The following is a 23,681-nucleotide window of genomic DNA, read 5'->3' as shown; positions in this document are numbered from 1 at the left end:
GAGTGATCATCGCCTTCTACAACAAAATACCTAGTCTATGAACTATGCAGCCGTGTGTGCAGCTGTCATAACATGAATGGACTGATGACTGATGAGATGACATTTGCGTTAGTGTAATAAGGCAGGGCGCAGGGTAGGGAATTAGAGCAAATCTGAAATAATTATTATAATTCCGGATAGATTACTCTCAGGCAAATAACTGGATTGAATGTTTTACTCTTGCACTTTTAAAAACCAAATGTTTAAATTACTACGGATAGTCAAATATTATACATATTTCATATTGTAAATGTCCAGCAGTTTATCTGTTCCCTGAATTTTTAATCATTGAATATTGACTACCTGAAAAAAAATGCATAATTTAAATACATAATTGATATATTAATTATTCCTGTTCAGATATGATTACTTTGGAAGTGATGTATCATATACTGAGAGTAGTTTTGTATAAATTGTGGGTTGTGTCCACATTGACTTTATTTTCTAGTGTGCTTATTTACTGGTTCTATGGATTTTTCACTTCAGTTGCTATTTTTGTGATTGGCATGTCTGGTAAGTGTTATTATGACATATCTCAGTTCAGTCTGTCAATCATTCTGAGTAGGACACACATATATCTAATGTAAGGCATTGTACAAGCTCTGAGCAAAACCTACCTCAGTGGTACAGTGGTAAAGTGCGTGGCTTTGAACCGAGAGGTCCGGAGTTCAATCCCCGGTTGGGTCATGATGGAAAATGAACTTTTTCTTATACCGGGTCTTGGATGTTCAATTGAATGTGCTCAATCTGTGTGATTTGTCCTAATATATTTATGTAGACTTAGAGACAATATATATTATCTCTCTGTGGCCCTAAATATGATAGGACTTCCTAATTTTGTTAATCTGTAATCTAGTATTGATCTACTATGTAGTGATTAGAGATAATATGTCAAATCAATTAAAATAATGTATTATATAGATTAAATTATATTTTCATAAAACATAAATTATTGACTTGGAAACAATAGTTCAGTACATATTCAAAGCAATTTACAAAGCTGAAGGAAAAACCAGTGAGAAAAATCTTAGTAACATTATAAGTATTATCTGGAAATACACTCGTTATGAAAGAAATAAGTGATTAAAGATTATTTTGAGGAAATATACATATACATATATATATATATATATATATATATATATATATATATATATATATATATATATATATATATATATATATATATATATATATATATATATATATAGGTAGATCTTGTCAACAGGCAGGAAAAGATTATAAGATTAAAAGAAATATTTATTTTTTATCTTTACTTTTGAAAATGATTTTACATTTAATTTAATAAAATTTTTTTTAGGAATTTTATATAATGCACAAGACCTTTTACTGTATTATCCAAACGATCCACCAGACTCCAGGGCTTTTGTGCTGCAGCCAAGCAATTACAAATTACCATATGAGAGCATCAAGATAATTAACAAAGATGGGTTCAAAATTCATATGTTTTTGATTAAACAAACTAATACCAGCAACAACCGGCCTACCATGGTTTTCTTTCATGGCAATGCAGGCAACATGGGGCAAAGGTTAGTTTTTGCCAAATAGTTTAAATACTTGTTTTACATTTGTCTCCATTAATTAATATACCTATTTCATCAGGTTATCAAATGTCACTGGTTTCTATCACAAACTGAATATAAATATACTAATGGTAGAATACCGAGGATATGGATTGTCAGAGGGAACACCATCAGAAAATGGCCTCTATATGGATGCCCAATGTGCTGTGGACTATTTATTGCAGAGGTCAGATGTTGATCCCACCAAAATAATTCTTTTTGGTAGATCACTAGGTGAGTACTAGGTGATTGTCAGCCTATTTAAAATAATAAAGCTTTCATTAAGCTAGGTGTTGTGTATAGTTGCCGATATACTTCCTACTCTTTCCACAGTGCTCTATTGTTGGTATTTGTTTACTACCTGATAAATGCTTTGAATGAATTTCAACCAGAAGTTTAAGATACCAAATTGTGATATGTTTGACTTTTTGTGTTACAGGAGGGGCTATTGCTATAGATTTAGCTTCAAGGCTGGAGTACCGGAGTAAAATTTGGGCAATTGTGGTTGAGAACACATTCACCAGTATACCAGACATGGCTCAGATTATACTCAAATGGAGATGCCTGTTATGGCTGCCACAATGTTGCCATAAAAATAAGGTTGGTAGAAGTTTTATAGTTATAAAAAATATAGAATCTAAACCCTCATTATAAATGTCATGTTACCAACATTGAATCAGCCAAACTGAGAATGGAGTTTTTTCGTTTAAATTAGAAAAACTATTAGTTTCAAATATAATGATAATTTTGAACAGTAATTAGATATTATCAAAGCTATAACTTTTTGTACTATATGTAAGGTACATAATATACTTAATTATAACATGTATATCAGTACATATAGGTTGGGCTGTACCAGTCCTACTAGCTGATATAATAATATTAGGATATGATATGAAATTGGCATTTGGTTAGGAAAAAGTCCGAATATTTTTTAATATAATATATTTATAATACTTAGCCTAGCAAGATAACTATTTTTTCGATGTAAACAATAATGTTTATTGTTGCAGTACATGTCACTGAAGAAAATGAGCCACATACTTACTCCCACGCTTATCATTTGCGGATCCAGCGACACCCTCGTCCCCCCATCTATGGCTAAAGAGTTATACATGAAATGTGGCGCTTTATGCAAGAAGCTGGTCGTGATGCCAGGCGGTGGTCATGACGACACCTGGACCTGCAGGGATTATTACACTTCTATCCAATACTTCCTGGCCAATGTACCCCCACTACCTGACAACATTGGCCCCTATTTTGATAGTGTAAACCAGGATCCAGCCAATAGACATAGCCTGGTCCATACAGTGTAGACTTACAAATAAATTATTTTTAAATTTTGGTTATATGAAATAGTTACCCAAGAGTACTATTATCATGTGAGGCAAAGATTTTATATGAAATAGTTACCCAAGAGGTACTATTATCATGTGAGGCAAAGATTCAATGTGTTGGATTATAAAATTCCAAATATTTTGTATTGATATCAGATGTGTATAATTTTTAAGTAAATTTTGGTAAGACATTGTATGTAACAATTTGATGATTCGATGATTTACAGGTTCTAGGCCCATGTTGCATTTAATAAATCTGTTTTATGGGCCAATATTTTTTCAAATGTAAGTGGATTAGAATGTACTATGTGTAAGTAGATTTGCTGTCACGAATTTGTTCTTTATTACGACCGAGTCTGTGGATTCATTACTTGTCAGTATTAGTAGTTAAGAGAGAAATTCCCGCCTACAATTTCGTGAATAGAGTACATGAAAAATCTGGCCAATGTAAAAAAGAAATATTTTACGATTAGATATTAATATATTTTGGTAGCAAAATAAAGTTAGCGGGGTATGTAGAAGTCGAAGTTCATTTTTATCTTACACAAAATTGGAAATATGTAGTATAAAATTTAAAGCACAAACATTAACATCGTTAGCAGGTTCAATACCATGTAATATTGTAATGTATATAATTGATTTCAACATAATAAATGAATGTGATTTATTCTATCGAAGTCGTAGGTAGCTTTGATCTTATATAGATTTTTAAACATTTATGTGTACATGTTTTTATTTGTGTATATTTCATTATTACAGACTAGTAATTACACATTATTGGCCCTCTATTTTATTAGCATTGACTAAAAATTTAGCCTAGATGAGGCACCAAAAGCTACATTTTATGCAAAAGTATCAAATGCGTCAACAATGATATCGAAGATAATATATTTCGTAGGCTGTAACATGCACAGAAATAACAAAATCATTTGAAACTTACATATCTTAAACTTTGAATGTTAGTTTAGTGATTATTATAGCAATAACTCTGGTATTTTAAATGTATGTAGGCACCCATGCTGATCTGATTAAAGTAAATAATGAAGTATAAAAGCAACCATGTCCTATATAGTGACTGTAGTGTTTGACTTGTTAAATGTTACTTAATGTTCAATTATACGCGACTTTGTAGTAAGGTGGTTATGGTGCCAAACTTCGAAAGTATATAAATCATGTTTTCATTCGTGTGCATGACTTCAGATGTTTTTTAACTTTATCGATGACAAACTGTTACACATTTTAAAATCTTGCTATTATGTAGTATTTCGGTATACTAAGCTGATTACTAAATGCTGAGCCGCACGAAAATTCATGTTATTCACATATTTTGGTGTATTTTAGCTATCTTCAGGTGACATTCTGTGCGCAATCAAAAATATGTTCAAATTTTATGAATGAAAATATTTTTGTAAAAATAGTAGTTTTATTGAGATGTTGTCATTTAAATACAGAAACAAAAAGAAATTTCCTAAAATATTTATTTCAATATACCAAGTGTATTTAACAATCCACGCACCATATGGTACTCTATATGTAAACAGTTTTATATTATACCATAAATATCATCTCGGGAAGAGAGGTAGGTCCTTCAATATGCTTGTAAGTACGAAATACGAGAATAAACAATTAAGGTACTTCAGTTATACAAATCCGAGTCAGCCTTACAATAAATACAACCTAGTATTCATATTATACACCAACAAACACAGATTTATTTACTTATAAACAGCAGACTCTAATAAAAAAAGAATATAATTCAATACGAATTAATTATGCTATGCGAGCACATATAAATAATTAAATAACAACGAAAAAATATACATCTACATTAATGTTTATTGCTGATATACAAAAACTGTAAAAATGTAAATATTATTATGATCAACAATTTGTTTTTATTATAAATTTATTATAATTCTGATACCTTGTAGATAAAATATACAAACTCGTCTTAGTTCATCAAACAATATAATGTTTTATATTAAGGAAGTCAAGACGCGAAACAAGGGCAAAGAATTGCCACTGAAACAAGTAACCGTATTTCGCATGACGGCGCGCGCGGGCGCAGTCCACAAGCACTGAGTCCTCTCTCGGGCAGGGTAAAAACAGAGGGAATATTTATATTATTGAAGTCACCATAATTAATTCTATTTGTCACACAAAGTTATCATTCACAACATTTAATATTCGTCATGATTTAATATATCGTTCATCAATTCACCTGTTTTATTTATATGAATTCATAGATGATGGCATATATGCGGGTTTCCATGTATAGTGGGGTGCATGTGGCACAGTTTAGTGTGTGCGAGGGCGACATGGTGGCGTCGTAGAAGGCCGGACGCTAGCGACGCGCCCCAAACTCCACCGCATCATCGTCGGTGATGTCACCGTGTCGCCAGAGGTTCAGGCGCGAGCTCTTGGCGTGCTCCTGGGCGACGCGATACTCGGCCACCAGACCCGCTAGTCGGTGGTCGCGTAGGCTTTCCATCAGGGCCAGACCTTCCTTGATGAGGCTCTGTAAACAAATTACTAATTTAGTCTTGGATAGTCTCAGTCTGAACCTACCTTAAGGTACCAAAACTAAAAGTCGCAAATAGTCCGATAATACGAGGGCTGCTATTTATGTATCCGGAACTGGCCAATAATTCTAGAATATTTAAAAAGTAATTACAACATTTGAAAATAGAACTCTTCGGCTAGAGAATAAATATTTTTCATGTCCCTGTCATTTGTTTTTTTCAATTGGCGCCAATTTTGAAAATAGCTTGTCTTCATTGCCATGGATTTAACTCGTGAACATTTTCGCGCGATGATTTATTATGATTTTCGGCGTGGATTAACTCAAAAACAGTGCATCGAACAACTGATTTTAACTTTTAGAGATGAAGCACCATCGAAAACCACTGTGTATTATTGGTTTAAGGAATTTCAACGTGGACGGTCTATGCTCACGGATGAAATTAAGGAGGGTCGTCCTAAATCGGTAGTGGTACAACAAAATATTGATGCTGTGCGACAATTAGTAATGCAAGATCGTCATGTTACATACCGCGAGATAGAGGCGTCTCTGGGCATTAGTATGACGAGTATACACGCGATATTACACGAACATTTAATTGTTAAAAAAATTTGTTCGCGTTGGATTCCGCACAACTTGAGCGTAGATCAAAAACAGGCTCGTGTCGACTGGTGTAAGAAAATGATAAAAAAATACAACCGTGGCACGTCAAAAGCTGTTTATAATATCTACACAGGTGACGAAACCTGGATCTATGCTTATAACCCTGAAACTAAACAGCAGTCAACGGTGTGGGTCTTTCAAGATGAACCGAATCCAACAAAAGTTATTCGTGCGAGAAGCACTTTAAAGCAAATGGTCGCTTGTTTTTTTGGTATCAACGGACATGTAGCTACAGTGCCACTAGAGAATAGTAGGACGGTTAATTCTGAATGGTACACCACCATTTGTTTGCCAGAAGTCTTTGAAAAAATACGAAAGAACAACCCACAACGCAGAATCATACTTCATCACGACAATGCTAGCTGCCACAAGTCGGCTGAAACAAATAATTTTTTGGAGGGTCAAAAGATTGAATTGACGGGTCATCCGCCGTACAGCCCCGACCTGGCACCCAATGATTTTTATTTATTTCCAAACATTAAAAATAAATTACGTGGTCAACGTTTTTCGAGCCGCGAAGAGGCCGTTGATGCGTTCAAAACACACGTTTTGGACATACCTCAATCAGAATGGAAAAAGTGCTTTGAAAATTGGTTTCATCGTATGCAGAAGTGCATAGATCATCGCGGAGAATACTTCGAGAAACAATAAAACCATATGTAATAATATATGTTTGTTTAATTTTGTTATTCCGGATACATAAATAGCAGCCCTCGTACCACTGCCTTTTCAACTGGCCGAAATTCATTTTAAATGATGGTGAGAAGCGTAAGAAAGACTGGCGCAAAAACTAGCACCGTCGGCTGTGGCAGCGTACTAATGACTAGTACTGAAAAGGCACCGTGCAAACGACTAGTGTCAGTGCTGATCACTGGCGGCGAGATTTAGGCGGCTGAAAATAGTCATTGTCTAAACGGTCTGAAGATGTGCTGTACGGTACACACTGGCGCCGTAATTTAGGCGTCTCAAAATAGTCTCCGTCTAAACCGGACGGATAGGTTTAGACGGAGACTATTTTCAGCCGCCTAAAAAGGGCACCCTATAAACATTTTCGGTGCCATTTTTAGCTGGCGCCAAAAAATAGGCACGTGATCTATTCCGTGCCAGTGTTGTGTGTGTGTTAAGTGTTTATATGGTGCCTTTTTTAGGCGACTGATTGATGACGTAATAAACAGAATAGTACTCCCCTACCGCGTATGCGAGGGAGACATTGGGCATAAATATTTAAATTCAAAATCCTCCGAATTATCTAAAGGTTTTTTTGAAATAAATGGTTAGTTGACCTTTCCAAGATCGGTGTTGGTGTTGGGGTCTACGAGCGTGACGGCGGGCGGCGAGCCGCGCGTCTCCACGTTGAGCAGCAGCTTCTTGTTGAGCGTATCCGTGGAGAAGGCGGCGATCGCCTCGTTGCGGTCGTCAGGGTCCGACGGGAACTTAACGCAGCACAGTACGTATTCGCTCGCGTACGGCGGATCGCTCTCCGTGCCAGCGGGGAGCAACGCCAGCCGCGTGCTCGAGACTACCTGTGTGAATATTCCTTATTGTAATATTATTACATTTACCTATATATACCTCCTTTTTGTAATATTATTAAGCCAAGAAGGGCTTATATGAACCAAATAAAGGAGGGAGAAAGGTTGCTTACAGGATAGAGAGATGGAAGGAACTCCACCAATAAGAACAATGTTCTTAAATTGATGAATGAATATAATTAAGAGAAAAGTAATTTCTAATTTTGACAAATCAAGTAGGGAATGAATGTCCGGTCATGCCGTTTCTACCTCGTCCTGACAGAAAGGGCAAACACCAAAATTGCAGGCCCGATGTCCTAAAATATGTATCTGAGATTAGGTAAACAACTGGGTCGATGTATCATTTTATGGCGATATCACTTTGGCTATGGTGATGAGTATTTTTTTAATAAAGCGAGTGCACCTAGACAAACCATTACATTGTTTGAGGTGCCAGTGTTTGATGAAACTGTATTTATGTCAGATATATGAATAAAAATAAGTAAATATAAAAGAAATATTTTCAAGATTAGTGAGTTTGGTTTGTGGTGAGAATATTTATAATATCTTACCTCCCGATTTCCGTAATCAATGTAGAGTATATGTGCTTTTTTGTCCTCAGTGATTTTCTCTACTTTAGCTCTGTACCACTGGTCGTCCAATGTAAAGCGAGCCGCGCAAATTTGTCCTCTTCTCGGCACATAAGACCCTGGGAGCGGCGCGTTCGATTTGAATTCTTGGTGAATTTTCTCCATCAATGATTCTAGCTTTGTCCCGAGGTCGACATTCTGAGCATAAAAGCTGCCTTCGCCGGTGATTTCCGTGACGACAACCTTCTCGTATTTCACGATGCGGTCTTGGATTGGCGCATTTCTTTCTTTTTCCACTTCTTTTTCTACTTCGACAAAGTCTCTCCAAATGCTGATGCGTTTCTTCATGGCGTTTTCTTCTGCCGTTTTGATGGATCGGGCGAATTCCGAGGTCTCAGCTGTGTGGTGCATGGAGGCGAGGCCGTGCTCCACGAGCGCGACGGAGAGGTTCTCGTTGTCGACCCAGAGCCAGCCGATGAAGTTGCCAGCCTTGTCCATCTCCTCGATGGTGACGAGCACGTCGTGCTGCAGACACTTCTCCTTGGTGAACAGCAGAGCTTCTTCGCCGAAGGGTTCCGCGTCCTGCATCGGGCCTCCGCCGACCGCCGGCCGCGCGCCCCGCGGACAGTTGATCCCCGCGAGTAAGAACGTCACAAGCACGGACTCCTTGGGAATGTATATCCTCATGCGAGACCCGCTGGCGACGAATTCCACGGTCGCTTCTGTCTTTTGTGCCCTCTTGAGGAAGGGGAAGAACTTTCTCGCTTTGGCTGAGTCGCCGCTCGTGTCCTGGATGCGGTGCGTGGGAATGTCTTTCTTGGCGTGGACTCCGATGGCCGCTTTGATGGCTTTTTGTTCGGCTTCCAGCAGCTTGTCGTAGTGAGAACTTCTCTGGTCGTTGTCGTTTCTGTACCTAACTACTGTAGCATAACCTTTCGATACTAACGCTTCAGCAACATTGCTGTAACAATACAAAGAATGATATACAACACAATAATATTACAGTTTGTCAAAAGGAAACGGCGACGAGAGAAAATAATCATTTATTGTAAGTGACATTTTATACATTACATGAACATTAAATATGCTTTTTAAAACGCTAATATACTAATAAAATAAAATTAATCTGTTTTTCCCAACCAATGAGAAAGCAAACTAACAACAAATGCCTGAGTAAGTACTCACGTGCCCCCTGTGATCACTGTGCAGCAAATCTTCTCTGGAAAGTTGTCCTTAGCTGGCTGGATATAGTCGACGGTCACATTCACTTTCTTCCCCACGAGTTTCTTTCTGAGAAACTCGCGCGCTTCGAACATCCACGGGATGTCGTATAGCGGCTTGAAACCTTTGGGACGTGGTGACTGCTTGCCTTCTTCGTCTGGACTGTTCCTATAAAAATATGTATTTAATAGAAGCCCATCCCGGCTTTGCTTGTGTAAAACGTAATAAATTATACACCTAAACCTTCCTACGGAAACACATTATTTTTGGTGAAAACCGCATGAAAATCCGTTATCGCGAACAAACAGTCAGCCGCGGCAGCGGAGGTTTACAATGTTTTGTAATGTAAATTAAATCTGCATGTCTTTTTGTTATAAATAAATAATCTAACTTACTTTTCACGCGGCGGCCTGATGCTAGCAAGGAATATCTTTTTCTGGGTATTGTTGGGCATTTTGACGACGAGCGCGTCTCCATTGACGACCTCCATGACGGTGGCGGTGAACTCCTTGTCTTTGGCCGCGATCACTGGTGCGTTACTGACGTAGTTCGTCCAGATGCGAAGCTTCGCTTCTTTTGCGGCGCGCTCGGCTGCTCTTAGGGATGATGCGCCTGGTAGAAAAAATTATTTATGGTGTGTGGTTTTGTTGTTTTGTTATTGTGTTTATGTGTGATAAGTCACGTGTTTCAGATTTATAAGAGGCTTACACAAATCTGAAACTTGTGACTTAAACTTGTAAAATAAGGATAAGTGCATCATATTTTAAGGCCTTTGCTGCTTTTCGATTTCCTGTGGGACTGAAATCTTAATCGAAAATCCTGGAGCAAAAAGTGTTAAAAACGGGTGCATTGAATACATTTTTCTATAAACATCTATCTAACTGGCAAAGATTATTTATTTGCAAAAGCGACAAGCTTTATTACATCATCTCAACAATATCACATTTCAAATGTACGTCCATTGTCCTTTTCTTATCCAAAAAATGTATTGAGCTGAGTCTAGTTATAGGTATAAAGTACTCGTATATTTTCTAATAACTATGAGAAATTATTATCATGGTTCATCATGATACATTTGTTCATGATCCTCAAACTACATGAATTGACAATACAAAGGCCATAGCTGAATTATATATATTAATTATATATTCAGAGTGAATTAGAGTGCATGTTGTTTTTTAAATATAAATGAAATGAGACTTTAAATTTTTAAATGCAACTGTGCAACATGAGTAGCTTTTGATATTTTTTTTTTCTGTAGCTCTATCTTTGCTTTTGATAGATGAGAGGTAATTCGATTGATTGTTATGGCCTGCCCTAATGACATAGGTAAACATTTTATATTTATACTATACTAACAGTGTGATAAATGTTCCATAGAATGAGTAAGAGACTCAATCTTAATTTATAATAGAGATATCTATCATGTACCCATTTTACCAAACAAATGTTTCAGTATATTATAATTTCAAGGTTATGTTAACTGTTGGAATTAATACATATAAAAAAATTATGTAAACATTTAACTTGACCTCAAGCCCGCAACTAAATTATTTTACCCTTTTACCAGTGACGCAGTTTAAGGAGAGTAGGCGTCTTACAAAAGAAGACTGACGTGTAATATTTCCTAGTGAACCAATATTCAAATGTATAGATTGGGCTTTTACAACTACTTAATAATCTATTTATTTAGCCGTTAACTATCAATTTGTGTAAATGTGCTGAGTTTGAAGAAAGGGATCAAAATGGCGCCTTTTCTTTGTGAAAGTAATGTGACTACTTTAATTTTTTTTTACTGGGAGACTGACAAAGTAAGTCTGTGGATATTGACTATGATAAACTGTATTCCTTATGATATCAGCCAGGTTTTTATCGTTTGTTCATTGCATTTTCTGGTATAATCTTAAATACTTTTAATAAGGTAGCAGATTCCATATTATTCAATAAAACGTGGTACCTACTTCAGGTATAAAAGCAAGTACCATGTTGAATGCATGACACCATATTACTTTGTTAGCATTATTATTGACAGAGAAGCCATACTGGAATTCTCAAATTACCACCGTAGCATAAACATCAGTTCAGCTTAGTAGTTCAAATTGTGTCTTGTATTCGATTTATGTGCTTTATGATATGATAAATAAAATGATTAACTTTATGTAATTAGATTATTGATTACGCATTTAATATTTTTTTAGTAAAATAAGGAGAATTCGCGCTTATTTTATTACTACATATAAATTCATTGAGGTCATTCGATTGTTATAATAGGCTTAGACCAACATAAGAATAAGTACTTGGTAATTTAATAGGCTATTTCACTTAGTCCCAGATACTTTCTAAAATAACAGTTCTATTTATATGGAACTTGTATGTCAGTGATGGGTGTCGAAGTGACGTCATTATTTAAGTAAAACTGCAATAAGTGAATAGAATAATTATTGCAGTGCTCAGCTTTTGTATACATCTATAAAACTTACCAGACTTCATGACAGCGAGAGACCAATCAACGCATCTCGCGAAGCCCTGTCTTAGTAGTAATTCTGCGATGTTGCCTTGTGGATGTAGGATGGTTCCGACGAAGTTTGCATTGTTCACTGACTCTAGGATCACTTCCACATCTTTCTGCAGGAGTCTCGATTCCACAAAGTATCTGGCTTCATCAGCAAAAGGCTCAGAATCGCCATCTTGTTTGACCATTGGACACTGTTGAAGGAAAGAAAATCAGATTGTGCCAACACTAATACAAAATTTTCTATAAATGGTCAATATTGTATGCCATTAAAAATAGAGAATTTCAACACATATTTATGGTACATGTATATAGTTTGATGGCTCAGCAAACATAATCACGACCCAAAGATCACCAGTAACCGAACTTACCATACTTTCCGATCCTACACCACTTTTTACCAATCAGCATTTTGAAGATTTTATTAAATATATTTACGAATTTTTGTGAGAAGGTCAACTGGATAGAAAGGAGTTTTATACAGACCGGATAGATTCAAATGAGTAAAATGGTCCCCATAAGTGGCGTCCCCAAAGACAAATAATAATACTCACTCTGATTCCAGACATCATCAGGGTGATCTGGTAGTAGTCAGGCAGTAGGCATAGCCGCACGGTGGATCCGTCTCTGACATACTCGATGATGGCCTTGATGGGATGCCCATTGTGTTTGTTGACAAACTGCTTCGGGTTCTCAATGGAGGTTTTAATGTCACGAACATGATCCTACATAATAGAATTGGTATATAGATCACTTGCTTATGTAAGACTTTTATTTACTAAACACCTTTCGAAATTAAATCGATGAAGTCCAATAATTTTACTCATAAAACACTTCTGATATTAACAATAAATTTTCTAGAGTTCAGCTAAACTAACAGTGATGTTACATTTTTGTGACAAACTGTACTTACTTGGAGATCCGAAGCCCAGATGCCTTTGCCCTGTGATTTGGCGACATCTTCAATTTCCACGAGCCTTTTCAGTTGTGGTATATTTCTGCCTCCTTCTCTGACCTTGACCAGTCCTTCGGCTAGCAAAGTTTCTGTGACATTCTCGTCTTTAGTAGGGTCCTTTCCGGCCCAAACGGAACCATATTCTCTGGTCGCCGAATTTGGTGGTTTCTCCGCGGTGAAGATGACCTCTTTACCTACAAGCTTCTTCCTCAAGAATTCACGGGCTTCCCACGCATATGGCTCATCTTTCGTCTCGACGTCACTGATAAAAAATTGGGTTTGTTTAGTTTTCAGGTAATCAATGAGGAAAAACAGACATCAAATTACTGTGACTTCTAGCAAACATTTTCCTCGCTTTGCATTGATTTTTATTTAATATTAACATTATATTTCACAACAAATAAAAAAGTTTCATTCTATTCTAGGGTGGAACCACATGTCACTGTATACATGTAAGTACAGTAAGTATGTGTATTATAAAATAATATCATTGAACACCAAACACTGTGCAAACCCAGGGTGGTTCACCACTGTATAAAATTTTTGTTTATCTTATTATTCTATTTATATATTTTTCGTTTGTTTACCTTTATTATTGGATTATTTTTTATAACAACCCTTTAAAATTTGTATTTTGAACATCAAATGTACTATTATATAAATAAAAACTGATATATATCCATTTTATTTATACATTTATTGTTTATCGCTAAGCAATTAACCAAGGGAATTAGCAAAAATTCGCATAACATTGCTACATAATTTTAAAAATGATAAAGTAATTACCATCATTAAGTGCAGATTTACTCATACACATTTTTATTAAAGTATTAAATTAACAAATGTGTTGATAATCATAATAACTATGTTTAATAAAGATTCATTTTTAATGATCTCTTTGTTAATTTTTACTTGCCCACTTCAAAATTAGCCAATTAATACCATAACACAGTGTATTTATCAAATACAGGTATTATTCCAAGAAGTTATATTATTGTATAACTGATTCTATTTTTCAGTACATTTTGTTATACACTATGTTATAGTATAACTTGATGGTTTAATCCAATATTTTTTATGGACTCACTATATTTCCAGTACCATAGTCAATACCAGCATATATTCAGGAAGAATTGCTTGATACATCAAGCAAATTGTATCTAAGATGAAATGGATTAGTTTGAAACAAGGTGACTACATCTGAACAATTAACAAAATAAGCAGTTTTAATGATAGACAGACACTGAAAACATATTGTAAATCAATATAATACGAATATTCATGTTTTAATTAAACTTTGTTCTATTTATACTTTTTCTTATAAGGCCACGTTTGTGATTTTTTGTTGCATATGTATTCTTTTTCTGTCCTTTTATTATTGTTGCAATAAAGATTTGTGTTTATTATATAAAAATCGTAAATATTGACAATATCATACTTATGCATTCAGTGTAGTCATAGTCAGAACTGTGTGCAATATCTGTACATTGTAATGTATGAAACAGGAATTATAGAGGAACATTGTAAGATGTTAAGGAGTCTTGTACTTTGGCTGCCAGCTTTTATGTGTGATCTTAAAATAATATTTTGGAGTAGCAGACAGGCTGAATAGTTCAAATTGCTCATTAGTTCCACTAATAAAACATCATAAACAATTTAAAAAATACTATATGAATGTCTTACCTTTTTAGGGCATATCTAAGGTAATACCTAGTGAGCAACAAGGCTTAGTTAGATTTAAATATCAGCAGATGCTACAACATGAAAAGCGACCACTTAACACAAGATTGAAAGTGATTTATGAATATTTGGCTTCCAACTAACAACTTCTAGATAGCCTAAGTAATGATGTCATCACATTAATCTATAAATCTGGCCATTAAAAAACATACACATCACACTATGTTTATAATTTAGCCACTTTATTATTAATTATGATTGAAATTACATAAGATAGTCAATAAATAATGAATTTTGTCATTATGAATAAAATTACATATATCTGCAGTGTATAAAATATTAGAAATATGGTTGAAAAGAGATAACATAATGAGCAGTATTCCAGCGGTAACACCTTACAGGTAATCAATCATTACAACGATTGTGTAACTCAATGATAAACACAAACTAATATCTAAATTGTATTTCAGAAAGATGGGATTATCTGGTCTAAGAATTGTCTCTTAAATTCGCAATAGCATATAAGATTTAGATTCATGAAATGTAATTCAGTACAATCACTTTCACTTTCAAGGTAGCAATATTCAAGTATTGGGATCACAGGTAAAAAGAGTAAATTGAGTGGCCAAGTTGTGAATTAGCCAAGATGTTATAATTAAGAAAAAAAAACACTTTTTTAAATTATTAGATGCCATGGTTGGGTGTTAATGAGATAAAGCACATAGATATAATATGAAGGATATAAAAATATTGATCTGTATGTGAAGCTTACTTTAGTTAAAAAAAATATAAATATATAGAAGTAACAAAATATTTTTACTAAAATAATCTCAAATTCAGGTTGAAATTCTTGATAGGTATATGAGGTTTTGAATACTATGTAGGAACTTACTTGTTAGCTGTTCTTTGACGAGCAAGCTTCGGAGCCGTGACGCCAGACAATGCGATCACTTTTTCTGGTGGGGGACCTCCCTGGGGCTGCTTCCTTATTACTATTGTATCTCCCGACAGAACCTAAAATAAACATAAAATCATATTTCCTGAAGCAGATATTGAAATGCGCTCTACAGAAGAGTTACAAAGGAATTCGGATGACAATCGGTACGCGACGCGACCTTATTCTTCCCAGACAACATTCCATCTGGCGAACGGAAAATAAGTCACACAATGAATTTCACACTAACATTTACCAATTCCTGTAGCCTGTTTTCAACAGATCTATTTAATTATGCTTTACCTATGTGTATGATATGGTGCCAACAAGGCAAACTATAAGAAATCGGCACGAGGTGTACACCAATGGTGTAGATGAAACTTAAAAAACGTGCAATTAATGTATTACCTGCTTCACTATTCCGATTTTATAAGCAGGAGTCGGTGCTGGAGCACTCATTTTTGATGGTAAAATATACTGTTAACACGATCAACGATGATAAAGTTAAAAAATACTGAGGACTGAACAACTAACAAGACTGGCGAAACGTGGCGGGTCGCCGGTGTTTCCACTTTCAAAAAAGGTTGACAATAGATAATAAAAACTTAATACTTTCTCCCACACGCTACGCGATGGCTACGCGTCATCACTTTAGAGATGTATTAATCGGTAAATTACCGAATGTTAGAAATCGAATCGATTAGCTAATAATGTGGAGAAAGTCGTGGTTTATGTCATTTATTGCAATAAAAGTCGTGGTATATGTTATTTATTACAATAAAATGTGATTACGTTTAAAATAATATCTGGTATGTCAAAACTTCTTGTATGGAATAGTATGGGGGCATGAATTTAGTAAGTACTATTTTTTGTGGGATGCTCTATGACCGAAGCGAAATTTGAATGTGTCCCCTTCATGGATTTAGTAAGCACCCATGGATTTAGTAAGTATCGAGTACCTACTAATTCCATGTAAGGCCAAATCACATTTTACATCACACCACATATATGTATAAATGATACACATATAAGCTAACTTAATTATGTTTGGTGATGTATCTTAGTGATAATGTTAGTGATTGTACTCCTTTTCATGTTTTAAATCTTAAAATCGAATTCAAGTACGATATGATGGTTTGATCGAAACGCAAATTGCCATAGAGAATAGTGTGTTCGTACAATGTTTTAAGGTTCATACAGTGATTGTTTATATACGGGTGGTGGATGGTGGTGGTCTCGGCTGTGATTACGTGTACTGCACTTCTTTGTAAATTACATACATTTTGTAAATTTCCTTCCAATCTGCTCTTTAAATAAATACCTAACGCCAAATCTACACTAGAAATAAATTCTTGCTATCTCTTTTTATCATTAGTGTGATAAAAAGATATCTCTTTACCTCACTTATGCCAACGAATGTGTTTTCTATCGGAAACTCATTCATTGGCATAAGCTTTGGGAGTGTGAAAGCAAATAAAAATTAAATAAGCTTTTATTGCTGTTTGATCCTCTTATTCACTGCAAAGTTGATGCCTATATTAGCGAAAAATGTGTTTTGTCTCGTTCTATCAATGTAAAATATTGTAAAGTACGATAGTGACAAAACATATTTTAGCTTAGATTAGATTTAACTTTTTTTCTGATTATGAGTATCAATGTTTCAATACATTTAAATCTTATGTATTATTCATAGTAATCAATTTAGAAATATTATAAACTAGCTGCCCGTCCCGACTTCGGTCGGGTAAAAACACAATAAATTATACACCTAAACCTTCCTTAGGAATCACACTATCGAATGGAGCCCGTTCAGTAGTTCGTTGTGTTTATCGCGAATATAGACAGACAGACGCGGCAGAGGACTTTACTATGATAATACTCACTTTTACTTATGAATTACCAGCTAGAATAATTTAAAACCACAGACCATTTAGCCTTTAAAACACAAGTAGATTGTATTTGTGTGTTCGAAGCAGAAAACTAAGCTCGAGGCGGAGTCATAGTTTCACGCATGCCTCGCTTGTGTACTTTAAGAAACAACACTATTCCCATAGACTATAGAATTTAGAAGTTTCATCCAATCAGAGCACGACCACCATATCGACAACGAAAGAAACGCGCTAATGGGCGGGAAAACAGGGCGGATTTAAATTTTGATATCCTTTTAAAAAAAAATCATATCTTTATATTTCTGTGTAGATATTATAAATAATATATTGTAGTATAGTGTATATATCATTACCAATAATTTGTAAGTAAGTTTTAAGCCTTTTTTTATTACTTATGGATTTGGAGCCGGGCCCTTCTTCTGCATCTTCAGCAAATCGATGTTTTTTGTTGATGAAAATGATCATTCAAATATTGCAGAGTTTGTTAACATCAAAAACAAAAAGAAAGAAAAGAAAAATAAATTATCTAATTCTTTCAAAACTAAACATACAGATAAGCAATTGTTAATGCGGCCCCTGCAGCAGGCTCTGGTGTCAGAGAGTTTGATTTTAAATAAGAAAACGCCAAATATCTCGGGTCATCCTTGGAGGTCGAATCTTCTCTCGAGCCTACTTCAGTGACTCAAAGGGCACCTAAGTTGCTGAATCTCCATATAGAACATTTTATATGCAAACTGACCCTGGTCCATATATGGCACAAGCAACTCTGATATCAGAACCTATGTCAGTTACCACACTGCATCCCCTGAAGTTTGGCAGCTTTTTGATGAAGAACCGATTAGGAAATATACTTCAGGACAGTATTAAACGAATAGGGAGGAACCACATTTCATTTACTTTTAAAACATATAGTGATGCGAACAATTTCTTAAATGTAATGTCTAAAAATTTAGATTATAAGGTTGCCATCCCAACATTCAATATTTGTAAGACGGGCTTGGTTAAGGGAATCCCATGAATGAATATGTAAATAATATGAATGAATATGAAATGTAATGGATATTAAAATGAATTTACGAATACCGGACGGGTATGGGTACTCAATCTACGGGACTTAACTATTGATATAGTTAAGTCCCGTAGATTGAGTAGGAGGACTGTAAACTCAGACTCAGTTTCATGGACTCCTACTCAGTCAGTGGTCCTAACCTTTGATGGACAGGCCTCGCCCTCAAGAGTTTATTCCTTCTTTTGAGCATCCCAGTGAAACAATATATTTTTCCAACTATTCAGTGCTTCAATTGCTGCCGTTTTGGTCACACTAGAAATAACTGTAGGAGTAAACCGAGATGCAGCAAATGTAGTGGGGAACACAGTGGGCTCTCATGCCTGGTGACTGAATATATCTGTGTCAATTGTTCTGAACCTCACATGGCAACAAATAAGCTGTGCCCTGAGTTCAATAGGCAAACAAATATCAAAAAACATATGTCTGAAAACTCAACTTCTTATAAGGAAGCAGCAAAGCTATTTCCCTTTAAGAATTCTCATTTAGCGACTTCCTTGCAATCCTCACATCCTCCCTCTTCGAATTCTGTTCTTGATAATAACAATATCCATTCTTATAAGAAAAATATTGTTAAGAAACCTAAACAAGCACCAAGTCATTCTCCAGGTTATGATAAGCAGGAACATAATTCCTTGATACGCTCCATCTCCTTTGAAGAAACTAGAACTACAGGTACAGCTCTCCCAGCAAATAAAAAATTTTTACCCTCATCAGAGTGATTTTATATAGATAGAAATAGTACCGCTACATTTTACCTTTCGGCATGCAATACTGAAATACAATTTTAATAAAAAATTAAATTCAAATTTTAAGTGTAAGATAATAAGTCAAGTAATGTGCACATTCCATTTCAATTCAGTTATACAATTCAATATAATAATTTTATATTAATTTCAAATATATAAAAATAATAATAATTAAAATACCAATTTATAAAATGTCAGAGAGATATTCGTCAATACTATAATATTTAATAAATTTTTTTAGCAAATTTAGGACATTACGTTTGAACTGTACATAACTTAACGACAGTATGTAATTTGGTAGATAGTTATATAATCTTGGTGCCTGAAATACGCAGTTGTTATGGAAATATCCAGATTTACTTATTGGACAACATTCTTTGTCAGGATATCTACTACTATTACGTTTTGTGTACAAATGAATATTCCTTTTTACAAATGTTACACATTCAAATATGTATAAATATGGGACTGTAAGTATTCCTAAATCCTTGAAATAGGATTTACTACTGTCGGTCTGCTTCTGCAATTTACAAATTGCTCTTATGCATCTCTTATGTGCTCTAAATACTACTTCCTTTTCGGTAGAATTTCCCCAAAACATAATTCCGTAACGCATGCATGAAACATATGCATGGTAGGTAACTAACACCGCTGATTTATTGACTACTTTACCAAGCATGTAGAGAGCATAGGAGAACCTGTACAGCTTATTACAAACACTTTGAGCATGCAGTTTCCATCCAAGGTTAGTGTCTATGTGGATGCCTAAGAATTTCGCATTATTTACATCAGAAACTTTAGAGCCTAAATATTCTACGTCCATTGCATGAGATTTTTTCTTTGATCACGAAAACGCATAATTTTTGTTTTGTCCATATTTATCTTTAAATTATTAGATTTCAACCAATTTATAATACCTTCCAAGGAGTTGTTTATTTCATTTTGTTAGGTTATGTTATCCTTTCCTATAAAAATAACGGTACTATCATCAGCAAATAATACTACTTGATGATTTATTGCTTTTGGGAAATCATTTATGTAGATAAGAAACAGTAATGGTCCGAAGATACTAACCTTGTGGGACTCCACAATGGAGGGTTCAAGTCTTGGATATGTACTTTTTTTCAGTTTTTAGCTTCGGGAAGTGTTATCAACACTTGTTAACAACCTTCTTCTAACCTTCCTGAATCCATTGCTGTTACAATAATAAACAATATTTCAATATCAATTTTAAATATAGACACGGATCAAGTCCTCCAGTGGAACTGTAAAAGCATTACACCTAAAAACATGATATAATCAATTCGATTAACTTATATAATTTATTTCTTTTAGCTATTTTTGAGACTTGGTTAAAACCCAAGTCCAACTTTCATATCCAAGGATTTCATATTCTTCGACATGATAGAACTGATGGATATAGTGGCACAGTCCTTTTAATTCGCAATAATCATACTTTCTCTTTAATGGCCATCCCTTCTTTTAATTCTAAAACTCTTCAAGCAGTTGCTGCTCAAGTGGGTGAAGTAACTTATCTTTCCACATATATCTCTGAAAAGGATTTATATGCTCTTCCTATATTAGATAAAATCATTGATTCTCTGCCTAAGCCAGTAGTAGTATTAGGAGATTTTAATGCCCATCACTCCTAATAATTATAACATGGGAAATGGCTTGATGGAAATTATACATGACAATAATTTATGTGTGTAAAATGATGGTTCTCTAACTCGTCGTCCAGTACTAGAACAAGCACTAGCCATGTTGATATAACCCTTAGCTCTCCCGAGTTGTCCTCTTTACTAAGCTGGGAATGTTTATCACTTTCCGGTAGCAGTGATCACTACCCAATACTTATTTCTATTCCTTCTGATAAAACAGGTTCTTTTTCTCCATTACCTTCTCTTTTTAAGTATAGATTAAATAATTGTGATTGGGAGTCGTTTAGCCGTACAGTAGAAGATTATATCGAGCCACTTCCCGCATTATGTGCTACAAATTTGGAAAACATAAATAAAGCATATGATAACCTTATCACAGCATACTGGACAGCTGCAGACAAACACATTCCAAAAAAGAAAGTTGCTAGTAATAAAATACCCTTTCCCCCGTGGTGGGATAAAGAATGTACAGAGGCTATTAATAAAAGAAATGAAACAGAACAGTCAATTAAAAATAATTTAAACTTGAATGGCTATCTGTTGTTTAAATATACTGAAGCAGCCACCAAAAGACTTCTGCGTAAAAAGAAAAGAGATGGATGGAAACGCTTTTGTTTAAATCTTTCTCCCGATGTACCGTCGTCTGTAATTTGGAAGAAAATAAGAATGTTTAGAGCATCTACAGTAGCTCAGGCTAGGAATTCAAATTCTGTAGATTGGATTGATCCGTTTTTAAATAATCTTGCTCCCAGCACTGTTCCAAATTCTAATAAATTACCCTATATGTACTGTTTATCTGAAAATGTTAGTAACATTTTATCTTCTCCCTTTTCTTTAGTTGAGCTTCAGTTGGTTTTAAACAGACTATCAAATTCTTACTTCCTTACTCTTTTATAATTCGTTCCAAACCTCTTACTCTTACATATTTACTAAACTTAATCAATGCGTTTGTAGACTCAGGTTCGATCCCTCCTTCGTGGAAACATCAAATTATTATACCTATATTAAAACCCCACAAAGATTCTAACGATCCTACATCGTTTAGACTTGTTGCTCTTTCATCCGTCTTGGCGAAATTGGCAGAACATTTAATCAAACAGAGATTGGAATGGTACATAGAACATAATAATCTATTTCCCCCTTCACAGTTTGGATTTAGAAAAGGTAAAAGTGTTGCTGATAGTCATGCTTTATTTACCACAGATATACTAGCGTCCTTTACAAAATCAGAATCAGTTGTTGCTGCATATTTAGATATTCATGCTGCGTATGATAATGTTGACTTAATTAAATTAAGCGAGAAGATGCAAAAATTGGGAGTGCCATTGAAGTATGTAAATTTTATCTTTAATTTATATTAAGAACTATATCGGTGTACGTTCCTGGATTTGAAAATAATAAACGAACTATTTGGAAAGGCGTTCCACAGGGGTCTGTACTTAGTCCCCTGTTATATAATATTTATACTTATGACTTACATTCGAATATAGATCTGGAATCATGTTGTGTATTACAGTAAGCAGACTTGTGTACTACAGGAGATTTGAAGGCCTTCAGTGCTCAACTTACAAATATTATTGTCATTCTGTTTTTTCATACGATTACGATACTTTAATTTTTGAGCCAAAAGTAAATTTGTCCCTAGGCATTGTCAAAGGAACAAGATTAGCAAACTCTAAATTTATCTCGTATATTAAAGATTTGGATTCTAAACCTGAAGTATTCTATACAGATGCTTCTAAATGCTTAGACCCTAATAATAATAGTGTAGGAGCTGCCTTTTTAAGAGATTCATAAGGCATTATCAACTTTTTAAATATCCAATTTTATACTCTAACTTTATAGGAGAAGGCATGGCTATTCTTGAGTGTATTAGATATATTATTTTGAACAAAGTTAAAAACTTTTACGTTTATTCAGACTCGCTTAGTTTTCTTCAATCAATTTTATCAAATCCCTTCAAAAAACAATCTTCTTGTCCTCTAGCCCCTGAGGTCAAATGCCATTTAAAACAATATCATAATTTAAATTTACATGTCACTCTAGCTTGGATACCTGGTCATTCGGGTATCCAAGGTAATGAATTAGTCGATGGCTTGGCAACTTTAGCAGTATCACAGGGAAATGCTGAAAATTACTTCGTCTACTGTCAAGACCTCCTGGTAGTTCCACGAGAGTATCTTTTGAAAGAATGGAACTCTACATGGGAAAGGTCTAGTAAGTCAAAGGCAGGACATTATCGACGCCTTAATGCAGAACATTATCTAAAACCTTGGTTTTCAAAACTGTTTTTTGATAGAAGGGTTACTTCTACCATATGTAGACTTAGATTTGGTCATTGTTGTATTGCTACTCAATTACAAAGAATTGGTGTTCTTAGTAAAGATATATGTGACTGCGCTTTAGTTGAAGAAGGTGATATTGATCATCTTCTGTTCAGATGTCCAAAATATGACTCAAAGCCTCTTTACCAGTTCCTTATAGAACTCCGTGCTCCTCTTCCTTGTAAATTCCTTTACAGATTTTAAATATATTAAAGCTCTTGCTTCTTTCCTTTCTTACCATAATATTTATGTTTAATACTATTTATTTACCCTTACATTACATATGATAATATATGTATTTATTGCCCTCATTCTTCAACACCGCCTAAGTCCTATCCTATCGTCCAATAACAATGTAACTCGACACTGGCAAAAATAAGCTTTATTTAAGAAGTTTGATTGCCACAAAGAAGAAAAGAAAAATAAACGCGCTAAATTTAAATCAT

At 34.8% G+C, this 23,681-nt stretch overlaps 2 protein-coding genes across 2 annotated transcripts; one reads left to right on the top strand and one right to left on the bottom strand.

Moving 5' to 3' along the window:
• Positions 1–93: 93 nt before the first annotated feature.
• Positions 94–4,433, top strand: Bem46. Its single transcript, XM_053767845.2, has 5 exons — positions 94–552; positions 1,361–1,589; positions 1,663–1,856; positions 2,062–2,222; positions 2,636–4,433. Exons 1-5 carry the CDS (start codon positions 402–404, stop codon positions 2,936–2,938), a joined length of 1,038 nt encoding a protein of 345 aa, XP_053623820.1. The 5' UTR covers positions 94–401; the 3' UTR covers positions 2,939–4,433.
• On the bottom strand, positions 4,420–16,194 carry Tudor-SN (Tudor staphylococcal nuclease). The gene is made up of 10 exons (XM_053767843.2): positions 15,955–16,194; positions 15,505–15,626; positions 12,891–13,194; positions 12,532–12,702; positions 11,946–12,171; positions 9,861–10,077; positions 9,430–9,633; positions 8,227–9,205; positions 7,427–7,666; positions 4,420–5,477 (listed from the first exon to the last, which is right to left on the bottom strand). Exons 1-10 carry the CDS (start codon positions 16,003–16,005, stop codon positions 5,304–5,306), a joined length of 2,688 nt encoding a protein of 895 aa, XP_053623818.1. The 5' UTR covers positions 16,006–16,194; the 3' UTR covers positions 4,420–5,303.
• Positions 16,195–23,681: the final 7,487 nt, after the last annotated feature.

This window comes from Plodia interpunctella, chromosome Z (assembly GCF_027563975.2).
Source record: "Plodia interpunctella isolate USDA-ARS_2022_Savannah chromosome Z, ilPloInte3.2, whole genome shotgun sequence".
Lineage (NCBI taxonomy): Eukaryota > Metazoa > Arthropoda > Insecta > Lepidoptera > Pyralidae > Plodia > Plodia interpunctella.
This window is presented reverse-complemented; position numbering and strand designations above follow the sequence as displayed.